At 41.7% G+C, this 19,478-nt stretch overlaps 1 protein-coding gene across 1 annotated transcript in view; it reads right to left on the bottom strand.

The window, feature by feature from the left end:
* The window catches only part of Mtr (5-methyltetrahydrofolate-homocysteine methyltransferase), a 69,043-nt gene that overhangs the window by 41,745 nt on the left and 7,820 nt on the right, over positions 1 to 19,478 (bottom strand). The window contains exons 5-12 of the mRNA XM_032884495.1: positions 19,284 to 19,390; positions 16,644 to 16,706; positions 11,620 to 11,714; positions 10,178 to 10,278; positions 8,497 to 8,558; positions 5,862 to 5,929; positions 3,446 to 3,525; positions 1,777 to 1,889 (exon numbers count right to left, since the gene is read on the bottom strand). Of these exons, the coding sequence (XP_032740386.1) occupies positions 1,777 to 1,889; positions 3,446 to 3,525; positions 5,862 to 5,929; positions 8,497 to 8,558; positions 10,178 to 10,278; positions 11,620 to 11,714; positions 16,644 to 16,706; positions 19,284 to 19,390 (689 nt within the window). The remainder of the gene's footprint in view (positions 1 to 1,776; positions 1,890 to 3,445; positions 3,526 to 5,861; positions 5,930 to 8,496; positions 8,559 to 10,177; positions 10,279 to 11,619; positions 11,715 to 16,643; positions 16,707 to 19,283; positions 19,391 to 19,478) is intronic.

Below are 19,478 nucleotides of genomic sequence, written 5' to 3'. Positions count from 1 at the left end.
TAGGCAGAGTAATTCCTCCCTTCCCCGGAGGTCCTTTGTTACTGAAACAAACACACTGGCTCCAACTGGGCCTGTCTCCTTTCTGTAACCCTTCCACACATCATTTCACTGCTTGAAGCCCACCAAAGCAGCTTCCTTCCACGAGGCAACTAACACCTGCACTAAAAAAGTCAACTCTAGGGGATGCCAAGAAACGGTAATTAGCAATTCCAAAAATGAGGCTAATTATAACACTTGGGAGGACAAGGCAGACAGATCACTGTGAGTTCAAGGCCAGCTTGGTCTACATAGTGAGTTGCACCAGGACAGCTAGAAGTTATAAGACCCTTTCTTGGGCAGAGGTGAGGCTAAATCCATAGGCTAGAAAGATGGTCCAAGGAGTAAGGGCATTTAATGCATAACCATGAGGATCTGAGGTTGTACCTCAGGACACATGAAACAAGCCCACAGAATGCCTCTAACTCCAGCTCTAAGGAGTTCAATGCCCTTTTCTGCGCGCACGCACACGCGCGCGCACACACACACACACACACACACACACACACTCACAATAAGCTCACAAAATAAGTATATTTTAAAAAAAACTAAATCTATTCAGATCCTGAAATTTAAAAACATCATTAAAAGAACAATGAGATGATTCTGGTAAAGGCACTTGAATCCAAACCTGACAACCTGAGTTTGATTCCCAAAACATAAACGTGTAGGAAGAGAATCAACTCTTGCAAGCTGTCCCTTGACCTCCACATGCATGCAGTTGCTTGCATGTGAATGTTCAAATACAAACACACACACACACACACACACACACACACACACACACACACACACACACACACAGTAAGTTAATTAAAAGAAAAAACTTTATGAGACAGGGTCTCGCTATATAGACCAGGCCAGCCTGATTTCAGAGAAATCTACCTGCCTATGCCTTCCAAGTACTGAGATGAAAAATATGTATCACTATGCCCCAGTTTCTTAAAAATAAAATAAAATTATGTCACAGTAAAACAAATAGAAACAACCTAAAAACCTCATCCATTTTTCTCCGTTTTTAATTTCCTATTTGTAGAAAAGTAAACTCTATCCAGATGTATGTCTTGGGCATGCACTGTGTGGATTAAATCTGATTCATCTTCAGTATTACAAAGCTTAAACATTCAGAGTTCTCAAGGCAAGGGTCTGTTGGTTTTGGTTTAACCTACGGCTTACGGGATCAGCAATATCTTCATCAGTAAGTATGTGATGTAGTCAGATGAGTAAAAATTCTCTTTGGGAGGAGCAGTTAAAATACTGAGCAGTTCTTATAGAGGTCCCAGGTTCAGTTCCCCAGACCACATGTAACTCCATCTCCTGGGGATCCAATGCCTTCTTCTGGTGCACACACATGCACACAAGCAAAATGCTCATATACATAATATATAATCTTTTAAAAAGCCAAGGAGGTTTCACTTTCTGTAGAACAGTTCTGTAAAACAAACTGTTTCAGAGAGGCCAAAATGGAAGTGTTGCAAATATCCAAACTTACTTAACAATGAAAGACTAGAAGCTGGATCCCTTGAGTCACCTCCCTCCATGCCCCAAATGTAATGCTTTCTGAGCAGTAGCAACAGCAGCAGCTTCAAGTCTTCCAGGAGCCTCACCTCCTACCAGATGCCATCAGCACCCTCACATATTCTAGAGCCCTGCACTAGCAGCAGCCAGAACACCTCACTCTGCTGATATGCAGTCACCCAGAGGTATGTCAATGCCCAGGACCCTCAGCGGGATGCTCACTTCATAGTTTCCTGCCATGATGAGCTTAGCAAATTTCTTGGATCCTGCCACGTTACAGCGCTCTCCAATGTTAACAAAGTTAGTGTATGGTCCAATCCTGAAGGGCTCTAGACCTTAAAAGGAGAAACATTTTGAGAAATTCTTGAAAATGTACATGGATGACATGAAACAAAATATTTTCAGCAAAAAAAGTCCACCTGAGCAGATGGGGCAGGAGAGCTAACAGGGAAACAGGCTCAGTCTCTCCTTTTCAGAACACGAAAGGGACTACTTGTTGCAACTGTGCTTACAACAGATCTCCAAAGGAAGAAACAGTCCAGAGCTCTGTGCTACAACTACCCCACCCCCTAGTGGGCTGAACCATACGACCTCTGAAAATGAAGGAAAGTCATCATTGTCCTTGCATAACCAAAGGCCTGGGGTGAGAGCCACGAAGAAACTTCTAGTCAAAAGAGGATCGAGCTTGAGCAGGTCTTGTCATGCTGCCCTAACTGCTGAGTTCATATGTGCAGCTACTGCTGTGTCTGGAAACCCTGCTCATGCTACCCGCAACGTCTGAAAGCTAAGGAGTAAGAGCATCTCCCCCGGCACAGGCTAATTCAAGGCAAGTACCAGATAATACATGTAGATGCATTACAACAAAAAGACTGTGAGGTGTCACAGAAAAGGTTCTCACACTGCCTTTATTTTCAAAGTTTTATAGGAAAAGTCTCTCCGAATAGCCACGGGCAGATCTGGGGACACAAGGCCTTGTAGGAGTAGGATCTTGAGACAACTGCCCACACAACTTTTCAGCTTACCAATCAGCCGAGTGTCTCTGCCTTAATTATCATAAAAATGAAGCACAAAATTAGCATCATCTATCAGAGCTGTCACTAAAAAAAGAAAATGGCCCTTGAGTTGGTTGCCAAAGCATTATATAAAGAAACCAGCATGAGCAGGAGGAAGATTATGAATACGGACTGGGTGTTTATACAGATATTCCAGGCCGTTTGTTCACAGACTCAGGAAGCAATGGCTTTCTACAGTGTCAGCTGCTGACTTTTCTCAGTGCCAATGAGCCTTGTGCCCTTGATCTTTCACAGAATCTGCAGGTTTGTCTACCAGGCAAATAGAGAGGACCACCACTAAATGTTGAGGGTGTTTGTGTGATCTGAGAGCTTCTACAAAGTGCTTCTGATCCAGCAGGAATGACATGTCAGATAAAGCCGCAGTACTCCTCTTGTTTACCATCTCCACTAAGATTAATAAAAGTATCCCTCAGAGAGACATGGTGGCACATACTTGTGATCCTAACACTCAAAGAGTGGAGACAGGAGGATTGCTAATTTGAGGTAACCCCTGGCTATACAGTGAGACTGTCTTAATATACCACCATTTCAGGAAAAAAATCAAAACAGCTAGGCATGGTAATACACACCTTTAATCTCAACACTCAGGAGGCAGAGGCAGAGGCAGGTGGATCTCTGGGAGTTTGAGGCCATTTTTTACCCCAAAATTAATCTTTCTACCCCATCTCTAGAAAAAAAGAGTTCTTTAGTAAAAATGTACCTAAGTGCCAAGAAAACTAAGCATTCTTTGATCCCATAAGCTTCCTGGCATAAATATCACTATCCACTTAGAATAAGCACGTTAAATTCATCCGAACAACTACATCCTCATGACTTACCAGACAGTAACATATGTCCTTCAAAAACACTATCAGGGGGAACTCTTGGCTTACAATTTTTCACAGCTTCTGCAATTTCCCTAAATTAAAAGAGAAAATACCATATTCATTAATTCACAGTAGCATAAATCTAATTAAGCTAGTTTCCAGCTATGACATTAATTCTGCATCACTATATCCACGCATGTAACGATATGCCTACTTAAGTGTACAGCAGCAGAGACATCCGTCCGTCAGCCTTCTCAGCAACAAAAAGTTTACCATCGCCGACTGCACTGCCTGTGCCACCTGAGCCCGGAGCTCCGTGAGGTCTGCACAATGCCAACTGCAAGCCTCTGTTCATCCAGCCCCCAAACAGTCTTTACAAATCCACACACAGAGCATGATCATTGCTACCAACCTAAGCAACAGTTCAATGACTTCAAAAGAAGTCTATAGCTCTGAGAAACACTAGAGAGGGTGTGTGGGGTGGAGTGTGGGGATCGAGTCCTATGCATTTGTTTTAGCTACAGTAGACACGCAGCAGGGAAGGAACAAATACAATTGCTCCCCTCCTCAAAATCTGTTTCAGTTATCCAGTCTCTGTAACACTGTCAACTCTAATGAATCATGTCTTTGATAAGCCATAAAAATCTAGCTTCTGTTTATCAGGAACTGTAGGTACTGCTCACTCTACTGCCCCCAAATCAGTATGTGGATGACTAAGTAAAAGCAGGAGTTAAATACACAGGTATAGATATCAACACACAAATACACAAGCTAGAACTACTTCTCCTTTTAAAGAGGAAGTGATCTAAAAAAATGAAGAGTTAATCTGTGATCCGAAGATACGATCCCTCAACTATAACATAAAAGACGTAACCTAGAGACACTGCAGGTGTGGCTGCATTTCTCCCCGTCCATGCCCTTCTGCCCCCTCGCCTACTGTAGTAAGCAAGAGACCCAGCCCTTGGGGTTATGAGAGTAGGGCAGCTGTCCCTGCTCCTCACCTGCTGCAGCACTCAGGAGAGTAGCACCTCACCTGGGCAGCACAGCAGAGCTGGCCCTGGGCCATGAAAGTGGGAGAACTGGCCATGTCCCTCACTGGCTTTAACACTCAGGAGAGCGGGCCCTGTACTTAACCTGGACAGAGGGTAGAGCTGACCCAGGTTGCAGTGGGTAGAGGGTGGGGTTGCTTATAGACCTCCTCCCCCCACCCCCTGGGGTATGAGACCTGGAGAACAGGCTGACCAGCTCTGATACTTCTCAGGCCCTCTATCCCATTGATGAACAACTGCTTGAGTGTATGAAGGGGCTGGACCTACAGACTCAAAACTACATACAGGATCTCCATGACACAGGACAACAGGCTATCTGGTCCCAGTGAGGTTCCAGGATTGATGGTGTAGCCAGGGGCTTCATAGACCCATAGACCCGTGACTGCAATGAGCATTTGCAAGCAAAGAAGAATGGACAAAGGGTGTCCTATGGGACACACTGTGCTGCACTACAGCTTCCACATGGAGGGGGCAAGGGTGGAGGACAAGTACCAGGGGAGAAGGTAAGTGGGACTGGGATGCGTGATGTGAAATCCACAAAGAACCAATAAAACGTTGTTAAAAGATGTACAAAAATGGAGATGTAGGCATGATGTATGAGAGTGGATGCTGAGTATATACAAAACCCTGGGTGCAAGTAACAGCACCAAAAAGACAAATACACAATAACCTTATAGTTATTAAGAATCTCACAGAAGCCAGGTGTATGCAGGCACTCACTTTAATACCAGCACTCGGAAGGCAGAGGCTCTCAGATCTCTGTGAGTTCCAAGCCAGCCTGGTCTACACAGGAAGTTCCAATGAAAAATTTTTCAAGTAAACAAAAGCAGGGAATAAAAAGTATTTGGTAATTCAGTTGAGATAATGGATTATGTGTGCAAACACAGGATAGGGAGGGCTGGCCAAAAGTCCAATCACTGTCTACTCTAGGGAAAAAGGCAGAGTCCTAAACTACATCCTCCTCTTCCTCTGACTGATTCTAATCTCTCTGAGATCCATAAAGTATAAGGATAAATGTCCCCATAGCAACACTGTTATTTTCACTACACACACACACACACACACACACACACACACACACACACACACACACACACACACGAGAAACATTGAAGGGCACACATAATCCCAGAATTTGGAAGGCTAAGTCAGCAGGATGCAGGAGGCCAGCATGGGCTATACACAGTGAGAACCAGGCCAGTAGGAGCTACATAGCAAGACCCTGCCTCAGAGGCACAGAGGAGTAGTACAAAGTAATTATCATCAAAATTATATACATGTGAAACTCTCCAAAAGTTAATAAAAATATCATTAAAAACAATCAGTAGATAAAACCAAACAAATTTTAAAGCAAAAAAAAATAACCATTACCCCATTACCTGATGTGATCAGGCGTTGAACCACAGCATCCACCAACTACATTCACCAAGCCGTCCACGGCAAAGTCCTGCATTAGGAAGAGCAAGTCCGTCTGAATTCTAACTCACCAAAACTCAACGCAAGAGCATGTGTTTTTGGGTTTTTTTTTCTTTTTCTTTTTTTTTCGGAGCTGGGGACCAAACTCAGGCCTTGCGCCTGCTAGGCAAGTGCTCTACCACTGAGCTAAATCCCCAACCCGAGCATGTGCTTTTTACATTTACTGAATAACTAAGATCATACTTAAGAGCGATAAACATGTTTACTTTAGATACAAAAATGACAAAGCCCTAGTAAAAGATACACTGAGAAGTAGTTCAGATACTAGGAAACCTTTCATGTTGTCTGAAACACAGTGGAAATCTTATCTTCCTGTATAAAGAAATGAAACAGTTTTCTACCCATATGCTGGGCAGAATGAATATGAAACGGACAAAGCATTTCCAAATAACATGAGTATCAGTTTTCCATTTAATTTTAAGTTTTTTAAGATAAAAAGTGGCCAGGTGGTAGTGGAACACACTACCAAGCATTCCAACAAGCAGGTGGGCCACCCTGGTCATACATTAAGTTCCAGGAAAGCCAGGGCTACACAGAGAAACCATATCTAAACCCCAAAAACATTTAAAAAAGAAAAAAGAAAAAGGAAGTCCCCTGTCACATTAGCCAGGTTTTAAGTGCTCCATCAAACGCGCCAAACTGATCAGCAGGATCTGCTGTAACCAGAGGCCAATGAAGGGGCTAAGACAGCAGAGTGCCAAGATTATCTACTAAGATAATTCAAATTATCATCTCAGTACTCAGAGTCTGAGGCAGAAGAGTCACGAGCTCAAGTACAGTCTGCAGAAAAACCCCTCTCGATAGACACAAATAAACAAAATGAATCCTGAAATCCTAGGAACTGACTCAGAAACAGTCTAGGAGAAAACATCAGAGCCAGGAGCTAAAAATTCAAAAAGATAAAGGGAAACAGCCAGCATGAGACATGCATGAGCTAAGCAACGGCAGCTCACAACAGTCTCCTGAGTCAGTCACAGCTCACAACAGTCTCCTGAGTCAGTCACAGCTCACAACAGTCTCCTCAGTCAGTCACAGCTCACAACAGTCTCTGAGTCAGTCACAGCTCACAACAGTCTCTGAGTCAGTCACAGCTCACAACAGTCTCCTGAGTCAGTCACAGCTCACAACAGTCTCCTGAGTCAGTCACAGCTCACAACAGTCTCTGAGTCAGTCACAGCTCACAACAGTCTCCTCAGTCAGTCACAACAGTCTCCTGAGTCAGTCACAGCTCACAACAGTCTCCTCAGTCAGTCACAGCTCACAACAGTATCTGAGTCAGTCACAGCTCACAACAGTCTCCTGAGTCAATCACAGCTCACAACAGTCTCTGAGTCAGTCACAGCTCACAACAGTCTCCTGAGTCAGTCACAGCTCACAACAGTCTCCTGAGTCAGTCACAGCTCACAACAGTCTCCTGAGTCAGTCACAGCTCACAACAGTCTCCTGAGTCAGTCACAGCTCACAACAGTCTCCTGAGTCAGTCACAGCTCACAACAGTCTCCTGAGTCAGTCACAGCTCACAACAGTCTCTGAGTCAGTCACAGCTCACAACAGTCTCCTGAGTCAGTCACAGCTCACAACAGTCTCTGAGTCAGTCACAGCTCACAACAGTCTCCTGAGTCAGTCACAGCTCACAACAGTCTCTGAGTCAGTCACAGCTCACAACAGTCTCCTCAGTCAGTCACAGCTCACAACAGTCTCCTCAGTCAGTCACAGCTCACAACAGTCTCCTCAGTCAGTCACAGCTCACAACAGTCTCTGAGTCAGTCACAGCTCACAACAGTCTCCTGAGTCAGTCACAGCTCACAACAGTCTCTGAGTCAGTCACAGCTCACAACAGTCTCCTGAGTCAGTCACAGCTCACAACAGTCTCCTCAGTCACAGCTCACAACCATCTGCTGAGTCAGTCATGGCTCACAACAGTCTCCTGAGTCAGTCACAGCTCATAACAGTCTCCTGAGTTAGTCACAGCTCACAACAGTCTCTGAGTCAAAACTGGCAAGTACAGTCATGAGGAGGAGGACTTGTAGGTAAAACAGGCAGCCGCATGGACATTTAGTCCATGAACCAGTTTGAAGTGAATGAGAGAGGAAGTCATCATTTGGTAGGGTTGCAGAAGTAACACTGTAGAGGAGAGTCTCGTCTCATTTAGCTTGGAGCAGACCTCACTGGGAATGTCCCAACACCTACCACTGCCAATCAATAAGTAAGCAGATAGCTAAGCCCCCCCCCTTATGCTTCCACTACCTTATCTCAGAGTAACTAAACCTTACTTGCTATTTATAGACTAGATCTTGAGGGACAATTCTGCTTCTAAATATGTTGTCTAAAGTCCATCTTCCGTCAGGCATGGTGGCACATGCCTGCATAATCCCAACTATTCTGGAGGCTAAGGCATAAGAATGGCCAATTCTTATTATTCTATAAGAGCAGCCTAGGCAAGACAAGCCTGACTGCAAAGTTAGTTAATAAATTTATTAATTCAAACAATATAATAACTATCTGTCTCCTCAAAACTGAAAGGAAAGTATTCCTGACCTTCAGGTGCATGGCCATCATGGCTGGTGTTTCGTCATAATCACCAAAGGTATTGGGAAGACCTGAAAGAACATCAGCCATTACTCAAAACTCTCCTAACAAGTGCTTTAAAATTATAAAGTCCTATATTGACAGTAAAATGATAATTGCTTGCAGAAGTAAATAACACAGTATTTCTACATCAGAAATAGTATAGCAAAATAAAGTATGGAGAACATTTACTTTGCTTTTGCCTATTAAACAGAAATTTACTTCCACATGACACAGAAGCCTCAGTCTCCACCTCCAAGCTCCTCACACGGTAATTCATTCTTTTTATAAAGCTGTGTGTGTGGAAAACACCCTGTACACACTCCCACAGCCTTTGAACTAACGAACATTTGACATGCGATGCAATTACAAACAAGTCTCCTTTGAAATCGGGCAAGTATTTCAATCGGGTTTCAGGCATAAGAAGGTCTCATAGTATCTGAACTCTCGCCCATGTGTAACTTTTACCTACTGCTGTGACTCTTTGTATCTAAAGCAAATGTTTCTCTCCTTAGTATAACCTTATACATTATACTCGATGAAGTTTCCTGTTGGATTCATGCTCTGCCCTTAGTTACTAAAGGAAAATAGAATATATTATGCGTGTTTAAGGTTTCTTTATTGTGCCTGAGTATTTTGTTCGGATTCATGCCTGTGTACCACCTGTGTGCCCGGTGCCCACTGGAGTCAGAAGAGGGTGTTGAACTGCCTAGAACTGGAGTTTAGTTGGTTGTGAGCCAAAAATGTGGGTGCTGGGTACTAAACTCAGGTCCTCTGAAAGAACAAGTGCTTTTAACCACCAAAACATCTCTCAGACACTTATTTTTAAACATATCGATTTGAGGCTGGTGAGAGGTCTCAGCAAGTAAAAGCATTTGCTGCACAATCCGATGACCTGAGTTCAAGTCTCAAAACCCATGACAGAAGGAGATCCAATTCCTGAAAATTATCCTCTGACTTCCTTATGTACTCCATGACACACGTGTCATTGCACTCACACATACTGATTATGTACACAGATACTAATAAAATTGTTTAAATTTTTTAATGTATACATATGGATAAAAAATACAGAAAATTACTTTTAGCTCTAAGTAGCTGAACAGTGCTCAAAACATTCCCTGGAAAATCCAGCAAGCCCAGTCCAAATTATCAATATTTACTGGATAGTTTGAGATCTACAAATACCTTTGAAGTTTTTATGTGCCATTAACTAGAAATCTTAGCCTTTAGAACATAACATTACCCATAGCTTTTCTGCTAATAAAATGAAACGGGAAAGGGGCCCTTTTTATTTTGGCTTCTCTGGTTACATTCACACGGCAAAACTCTTGTCAGTGACATAACTAGACTAAGTACCTGAAGTTACATCTTATTTTGAAACTTCAACTTGTGCAAAACTGTTCTTTCAGGTCTAAGTAGACTGATATATACCCAAATACTCTTTTTTTCTCCCAAAATTCATGTTGAGTCTCAAACACATACACTTGAGCAACCCCATCTCTCTCCCATTCCCTCCCTCCCATATATGCTTGTACACAGACATACAAACATATTCCCACAACACAAATTCTTCAAATCAAATCTGTCATCCCATTTACCATGCCTTGAATACAGAGTTCTTCATGTGCAACCCGAACCTTAAACACACCTGCATTTGGGTAACAGAGGACATAAGCTGTTGTACATTTTCCAATTGTTTCAATGAAAGGCCTCATTTCAGCTGCACCCAGAGCACAATTTAATCCAATGCTAGAAAAACAATAAGCAGATATTAGAATTGTCATCATTTCATTCAAAATATTTATGCATGAAAGTTATAATAGCATATATATGTCACTACATATTTGGAGAGATCCATAGAATGCACAAAAGTAATTCCATACTTAATACTAATATAGATTAGTACTGAACCACACCAAGGCAAGATGTTAACAGGGAACACTGATAAAAGTAGAGGCAAGGAGGGAATATAGAAACCTCTGTTTTACACCCTTTTTTTTTCTTTTTAAATAAACCTATACCTGATCTAAAGCAAACATGACTCTCTGATCGCCAACTTTCAAGCAATCCTCACACTTCCCTAAGACTGCTAAGTCCAAATCCAGGCTTGATAGCCAATGTCTGTAATCCCAGCACTTAGGAGGTAGAGGCAGGAAGCCTACTTAGTGCCACAGTGAATTTGAAACCAATCTGAGGTTCCATGAGATGCTCAAAGAACACATCACATATGGGCCTTCTTCATCAACTATTCAGTTCTCATACTGACTTTAGGTCACTCTGACACATGCTTCTATCCTGCCTAACTGAGGCTTGAGCTTCCAACATAGCTCAGATGTTACCATCCCCAAAGAGTCGTCACTGAGTCAAACAAGGACTCACTACTGCACAGAGCCAGATTTCCTTCAGTGTTTTTATACAGCACCATGTAATTTACCATCTGGATTTAGAAAGAGGTAACATGAGAGGGACACATGCATATCTGGGAGTCAGAGGAAAACATGCAGGAATGGATTCTCTCCTTCCACATATAGTTCCTTGTGATCAAATCAGGTCACCAAGCCTAGCAGCAAGCACCTTTACTCACTGAACCATGTCTTACACTCTTATTTAGTGAAGTGTTTCTCCTCGATGAGGACTACTTCACTTACCCAGTATTCAAGGACACATAGCAGGATTTCAATAAATGGTGAATTAATGACACAGGATTCTAATGTTCTTTGTTAACAAAGAGTCTGTGATAACAGTCAAGAATTAAACAACAGTCTCTCATATGTTAGCCCTTATCCTATATGACTGCTAACTTCTATATAACCTTCTACTAAAAATAAAAACCTGACCTTTAACATTCCACATTCTGCAATCATTGTTCTGAAAATATAAACTGTTAATAACCTAATGCACTGCCCAGACAAGCATGGTCTTGAACTATAAGCACCTTCAGACTCACAGGCAAACATTTTACTGCCCAAAAGGTACGGGAGCTGCTCTCCTGAGGTCGACATGACAGTGGCTTGAAGCCCTTAGAGTCAAGTCTGACAGACTAGAGGAAATCCAGTCACCCTGGAAATGGCACAAGAAAGAGTCACTCACCACAGGGGGTCTGAATGAGACACGCTGGTGACAAAAGCCTCTCCTGTCTGGCCAGAAAGAGTCCGTCCACTTTTATCAACAATGGTCCCAGAAATCTGTTAACAATGGAAACAAAGCTGCAATATAGACTCTGGTCAAGAATGTGGGCACAAAGACAAAGTGTGACAAACAGGTGCGAGCTCTTTGTTCCTTCATGAGGACAAGAACTGTGGAACTCAAACTCAACGGCATTCAGTGGGCTGCCGAGTGTCCCAATCCATAGGTGCCAAGTGACTACAGAAGGACAGAGAAAGGCAGCGTCAGAGGCAAGAAAACCACAAGCAGCCTCAGGAGTCACAGGGCCGAGCCCATCCCTCGGTAAGCCCTAACAACATGAATCCTTAAGCCTCTTCCCTCCTTTAACAGCCTGTTCTTCCTCAGCTGTGGAGAGCTTTGGGGAATAGCTGAGGAATGTATTCTTTGTATCTTGATCAAGATAGGTCTGGTTAAGACTCTGTTGCAGTAATCATAGGACCTCTGTTTATGCCTTGTTTGTTCCTTGACTACTCTGTTTATGCCTTAGGAATGACCATATTCTTTGTATGTACCTAGAATGATATAAAAGCAGACTGGAAAAAAAATAAACCTATTTAGCTTCAGCCTCACCACTGGCTGGAGTCATGTGATAGTGTTGTCTAATTGTCCTTTTCTTTTCAATCCTCACTCTCTCCCTGAAGACCCTGTTGATGACTGAGCTGGCTTGGTCAGATGCCACTTTCAACTCTGGAGCTCGAATCTGATGGATACAGTGAAGAACACCGCAGCAAAAGGAAGCACACGCAAAGGAAAATTTGGGCCAGCAGTAAATAACCCTTGTAAAAAGGGACAAGGTAATGTAGAATGCTTTTTGTGTATGTGTTTAGTTATGCTAAAATCTAGAGAAGCGAAGATAATTCTCATAGATGATTTTAGTCTTTAAACCTTGATTAGAGATAGTTTAGACCCTAGACATGAAAGGGAGAATTTGAGAAAAGCAGTCCTCCCCACTGCTTTTAGAGAAAGAGAAGGAAAAGGAATGTAAGCTGTTCCAGAGCTCTCCTAGGGACAGGAGGAGGTCGGGATATGTCCTTCCTCTCTGGCTACCACTGGGGCAATGCTTAGTTCTGGTTCTGGGTCCCTTAGGTAGCACATCTGGTTTTCTCTCCCCTCTGTCTATTGTCTGTCCTTGGTACACCATCTGCCCGTGTCTGTCAGTTGATGTTTTTGTTTCATTGCTTGATTGTTGCTATGTTTCATATTCAAAAGAAAAATGGTTAAAACTTTACCTGCTGGTCATTTGCCCCTTGACTTAGTTTTAACGTATTTAAAAAAAAAAAAAAAAAAAGCAGTCTCAACTGACAGGACAGAACTGACAAACTACCTTAGGAGCCTGCACCTGTAGCTAGGAGTCCAGCACAGCTGGAGAAGCCCTGCCAGGGGCTGGCTGGCTGTACAAGCCAGTCTTAAAGGGGCCAGCAACTTCTTGGCTTCTCTGGAAAGGAAGCTAATGACTGTTTTTCCTACAAAAAAAAAAAAAAAAAATCTCTGTGGCTGTGATTATTGGCTTCTTGAAATTACAGCTAGACAAAGTTTTGACTAGTCTAAAGAGGTAAAAGTGTGTAGCCACTTCATGTTGGTTTCTGACTAATCCTAAATGTATAAATATGTTCTACATGGATTGGTTATAGATTATTGGCTGATAAGTTATTGAGTATGATTAAAAATTTTGTAATATTGGTAATAGAAAGTTAGCTTAAAACTGGTAACTCAGGGTGGAAGCCATTCTGGGCAACAACACATGGCATGAGCCAACCCAGGGAAAAAGTTCTCTTAAGATACCTTTAAATTGGGATATTTTTATGAAATTCCTATCGAGGAATCAGACTTATAAAGATAGGATTTGAAATAATGTTTCTTTAATGATATATTAAAAGCTGCACCATCATGCATTCACATACAAGAACTGGCAGCCAAACTTTGTAACATGAAAGCAATGTATTTAGTACTGATTTTAGAACGACTAGATTGTTTACATTGTTAAAAATTGGTTTTGCTTTCCAAAATTATGGTTATGCTCTCATATGGCAAAAGAAACTTTTTAAACTGATAGTTGTGTTTGTGTGCGTGTGTTTGTGTAGTGGAACATTGGCAGTTTACAATTCAATCACAAAAGCCTGATGAAATATTTATTCCTTATTCCAAACAGTAAGAAAATTGGTTATTGCAGAATACTGCATTTGACCTATTGCATGTGCAAACTTTTTAGACAAAATGGATAATCATTAACCAGAAGTTGTTCCAATTTGCCTCTATGCATGCTTTTCTCAAAATAGTAATAGCTTCAGACATCTTGATATTTTTAGAGAATGTGCATGTCAAATTGTAAAGTCTTGTCCTCAATGTCTTCAATTTCTTCCTATACCACATAACAGTGTTAATCCTCGAGCACTCATACCTAATCAATTATGGCAAATGGATGTTATTCATATTTCTGATTTTCGAAAATTAAAATATATACATATATATATGAATATTGGCACCTTCTCAGGCTTTCTTGTAGCAACTGCTTTAACAGGAGAAGCAACAAAAAATGTAATTACTCATTATTTGTGTTGTTTCTCTCTGCTGGGTATACCAAATCAGATTAGAACAGATAATGGAACTGGCTATTGAGTCAAACATTTGAGACATTTTGTTGATGATTTAATATTACCCATATTACTGGAACTCTTTATAATACTCAAGGACAAGGTAGTGTGGAACAAGCCCATAGAGTCTCCCAAAAAAAATCAGTTACATAAAACAAAAAAGGGGGAGTTATATACTCCTTCACCACAATCTTTTATTTCTGCAAAATTTTATTTTGAATTTCTTGACCTTAGATGCCAAGGGACTCTCTGCTATTGAGTGTCTATGGCACCCTACAACTCAGCATACTTATGCCTAGGTAAAATGGAAGGAGTCTATGACAGGCCAATGGTATGGCCTCAATCTGCTATTAATATGGGGCAGAGGACAGGTCTGTGTTTGTTTCCACAGGATGCTAAAGGTGTGTGGTGGCTTCCAGAGTGATTGGTGAGACACGCTGATACTGGGACAGAGAATGATGCTGACTGTGAGCTTGCTGAGTGCTCTAACAATGGTGGCAGGGAAGCTGTACTCAGCATATGTACCTGACCGGCCTTTGCCTGCCTGTATCCCAGACTGGACAAGCTGCCTTGTCTCAAGCTTTTAAACATTGTGGGACAGAGAACATGGAGGCTGTGGAAACTGACTTTGAAAAATTAATCAAATAGAGAAGTTGTTATAATGACCTTTCTCCTTCCTTTAATATGACCAGTTATTCTGACTCAATCATGGACGAGTCTGGGTATCAGTGAAACACTGGACAAAAGGAGATATTCCTAGGTCTTTGGCAATCAGGTCCTGGACATTTTCAGAAACATATTTGGAAGTTAGCTGTGGTTCTTTATGAACACATGTTAGCAATAGATAAAACTGGGATAAGATCTAGATTTAGAACAATGACAGGATCTGGATTTTGAACAAATGTCAGTGCATGTGCCAAAGCTCCTAATCTTTTGTTAATTGGCCATGTTCAAATTACTTTTGTTTATTCTACCATATTTAATGTAAACTGCATCGATTATACACTTTCTAATTGTGTTCGTGTGCTGAAATCTGGCGTGTCGTTTATGGTGGTCTATCGGCCAGCTTGTGTTTCATTGCCTGTGAGTATTAGAGGAGCTCGGTATTCTGAAAAATGCTGGCAGATACTGGAAGAAGCGAGTTGGGCCTTAAGCTGAAGCAAGAGGGCAGTGGGCGTGACTGCTGCCAGCGTACCAGCTTTGATTACACTAATAGCTAGCACTGCTTCTGCAACTGCTGAGTGTGAAGATGAGGACAGCGCCCGGAGCAACGCGTCCTGATGCTCTTTGCCTACACTCAAAGTACCGGAGAGGAGGATCAGCATTTGAGAGTACGAAGCCACCAAGTGTCATGCTAAATGCCAAGAAGTTTGTGCCTAAAATTTACAATGACAATCGCTACAACTGGGAGCAAAGTCGAAGACACTTGCAGGGTGTTTGGCATAATTCTAACACTTCTCTGGATATTTTAACTGTGCAACAACGATATAATAAATTTAAAGAATGCTGCTCTGCTGAGTTTTAATGCTGCAGATACTGCTGATAAAATTATTCATGGCTTAAGGTCAGTATTTTCATCTTGGTCAAGCTTCAAGAATGCACATATAGCTTGATCATGTTGGTCCTTCTTGTCCTGGGAATACTTTTATTCCTGCCCATTGGGATAAAACTTGCCTTTAATAATATCAACATGTTGGTGGCCAAAACACATGCGAAACTAAAAATGGATCCCCAGACAGAGTCATTAATTTAACAGCCTGGCAGTCAAAGATGGGTAAGATTCTGCACAGAGCCTTACCCACCTAAGACAGAAGTGCATTGCTTTTGATAATGCGTATTCTAGGATGAGTAAGTAAGACAGTTTTGTCAGAATATCCTAAGACAGACGCAGTCTTGTTTATGAAATAAAAAAAGGGGAGATGTGGAGAGCTCTTGGTGCTACTTCTAGAAATTTGGCAAGAATTTGACATTGGATCAGGACAAGAAAGTAAGCTCAGATAAGAATATTTACATTTGGGCTAACACAAAGTTCAAGGTAAACACAAGAGAGGAATTTTGTGGCATTCCTTTTATCTTGGTCATCCTTATAAGCCCCTAGGCACAGTGACTATCAGACTTTGTTTATCCTCAGTCCTTTCTTCAAGATCCTGTGGACTAACTGAGCTGGCTTGTTCAATGAACCTCTTCGAGGCTCGTTTTCCTTTTCTCCAAAAGGAAGCTGGCTATTGATAGGAGGGAGGTGAACAGAAGGGTGGTGAACAGAGGAGGAAAAAAAATCTACAATAAAAACCTTAATTATAAAAACATTTTCTTTTTAAAGAGTTCGAGGGGTTATCATGTACAAATTTAAGAACTTACAAAGATAGGCCGGGGAGAAGCATAATTCTCTTCAAAGAGTTTCTGGAGCGCAAACAAAGCTGCCTGTTAAGAAAAAAATAAAGAATATCTTTATTTCTGAGAGAGATCAAAGGTCAATCTAACGGCCTGATCAGAACCATCCTTTCCTAAGACTTCTTTAGGATGCACTCAAAGCTGAGGAAAGAAAATCTCCCCTAAATGCATAACTGTAATGCCCATTTCTGGGTGTCCACTGCACATGGTAACAAATGCTCAATTGAAGAAAAGAGCTCAGTACTGGAGCCCCTGCCTAGCATGATGAACAAGGGCCTAGGTTCACACCCCAAACCATCAAAATAATCTGAGATCACCTAACAAGCTAATTATTTGCTTTGAAGAACTAGAGTTAACTTTTCTTTCTTTCCTCCTTCAATCAAAATAAACATATATACATAAAAATGCCCTGCCTATTCTGTCAGCCTTTTGTACACATCAAAGGTAGGTATGTGAACCAAAGATGTATATCACTAGGAAAGACCATCATGAACTTGGCTTTTAAAACTATTTCACTCTTAAACGTGCAAGCTTTAAGTTCTAAGCAATGATCTTCAATCTCTTCTTCCTTTCATCTTTAGAGTCACTGACTTTCTTTGACATGGAAAGTTCGTAAGTAGACAATACCGAATGTTGTATGTGGTGATGCACACCTGTAACTCTAATACACGAGAGGCTGAAGTTAGAAGGACATTAAGTTTGAGGCCAGCCTATGAGACCAGTTCTAGGTCAGCCTGGGCTACAGAGCAAGACTCTGTTACAAAAATAACAAAACTGAAATTCTTATTTTATAATGAAAAAAAAGTGATCCTTAAAATCTTCTTTGTTGTTGCTGTTGTTAGTTGACTGGTTGGTTGTTCGTTTTGTTTTTCTTTGTTTTTCAAGACAGGGTTTCACCGTGTAGCCCTAGACCAGGATAGCCTCAAATGCCAAGACTCGCCTGCCTCTGCTTCCCAAGTCTCAACCACAGTCTTCCTTACAGGCCAATCTGATGGAAGCATTTTCTCAACTTAAGTTCTCTATTGCCAAAGGACCCTGGCCTGTACCAGGTTGACAAAAACTAATCAGGACAGGTCATCTTATGTATGTTCATTTCACTGAGAAATAATAAACTGTTCAGGGCTGGAGAGATGGCTCAATGGTTAATGCACAGGCTGCTCTTTCAGATAATCCAGGCTCAAATACCAACACCCATATGACTTCATAACCCTCTGTAACCCAGTTCCAGGTATCCTACATCCTCTCTGGCCTCTGTGGGCATCAGGCATGTATATGGTGCACAAGCATACATGCAAGCAAAAATACCTAAACACATGAAATGAAAAAGATTAAAAGAAATGTTCTCTCTACTTCATACTCCAAAATAAATAAATTCCAAATATACCAATAGGGAAACTTCTAATATAAAAAGCCTACAAGACAATTCATTGGGTAAAGGTGCCTGCTGCCCAGACCAATAACCTAAGTTTGGTCAAGAGACCACATGGTAGAAACAGAGGCCTGACTCCCCAGTTGTCCACTGACACTGTCTGCTGCCCGCTGATACACTGTGGCACTTAAATACCCACACATATACACACATGTATACAAAGTATTCTAAACATCAAAGATAGTTAAGTTATGAAACACTTGCCTTAGAAGCATGAGGACCTGAGTTCAACACCCAGAACTCACTGTAAAAGCTGGGTGTGGTGGTGCACATGTAATCCCAGTTCTGGGGAGGCAGAAACAGAAGGATCCCTGGGGCTTGCTGGCTAGCCAGTCTAACTGGACAGATCCAGAACAATGAGAAATCTTAAAGGAAGTGGCTAGCATCCTTTACAGATTTAAGGATTCCTGAGGATAACACAAAGCTTACCTAACATCTTCCACATGCCCCCTTACACATGCATACATACATGTGTATGTACATATATAAACTCATACATATAGTTGTATAAAAAAATGTAGGCCACAGATGTAAAAACTTCTAAATTCAGTATTTTTCCACCAAATTAAAAAAAAAAACTAACCAAATTAAAAAAACAAAACAAAACAAAACAAAACACCTAACCTAGTCTTTATATTCTTCTTTAGCCACCCATGTTTCCAATAAAAACAATACTGTTAAGTCTTTTCAGTTGTGTATCTGCTAGTTCCGTGGTTAAGAACCAACAGACTGCTCTTCCATGGTACCCAAGTTTGATTCCATCACCCATATCAGGCAGCTCAAAACACCCATAACTCCAGCTTTATATATGCAGAATCAGATGCTTCTGGACTCTGGGCACCTGTTACTTACAGACATGTCCAGCCGTGTGTGCACGTACACACACACAGACACACACACACACACACACTCTCTCTCTCTCTCTCTCTCTCTCTCTCTCTCTCTCTCTCTCTCTCTCTCTCATAATTTTTAAGAGTCTAGGAAAAAAGAGCAGAAGACATAAATCACAGAAAAGGAAATATGGTTTCTAGACTCAGGTGTGGTGGTGTCAATCAGAGACAGACGAAAATGGAGCAAACACAAGAAATTTACTTAACTTCAGTAACAGCTATTATTATCTTCTAACTGTAGAAGACTCTTCACCCCATCGCCCAACTCCGCTTTCCCCCTTCACTTACCTTGGCATTGGCTGTATCAAAAATCGTCTCAATGAGTAAGATGTCAACCCCACCATCCAGCAGTCCCTTGGCCTGCTCCTGGTATGCTTCAACAAGCTCATCAAACGCTGCGAAAAAACAAATCCCAGGCAGCACGTCAGGAACCCGCACCCTCTGAACGACACCAGGGTGCAGTGCGCTCAAGTCTGGCACGGG

The sequence above is a fragment of the Rattus rattus genome, chromosome 14 (genome assembly GCF_011064425.1).
Source record: "Rattus rattus isolate New Zealand chromosome 14, Rrattus_CSIRO_v1, whole genome shotgun sequence".
Lineage (NCBI taxonomy): Eukaryota > Metazoa > Chordata > Mammalia > Rodentia > Muridae > Rattus > Rattus rattus.
This window is presented reverse-complemented; position numbering and strand designations above follow the sequence as displayed.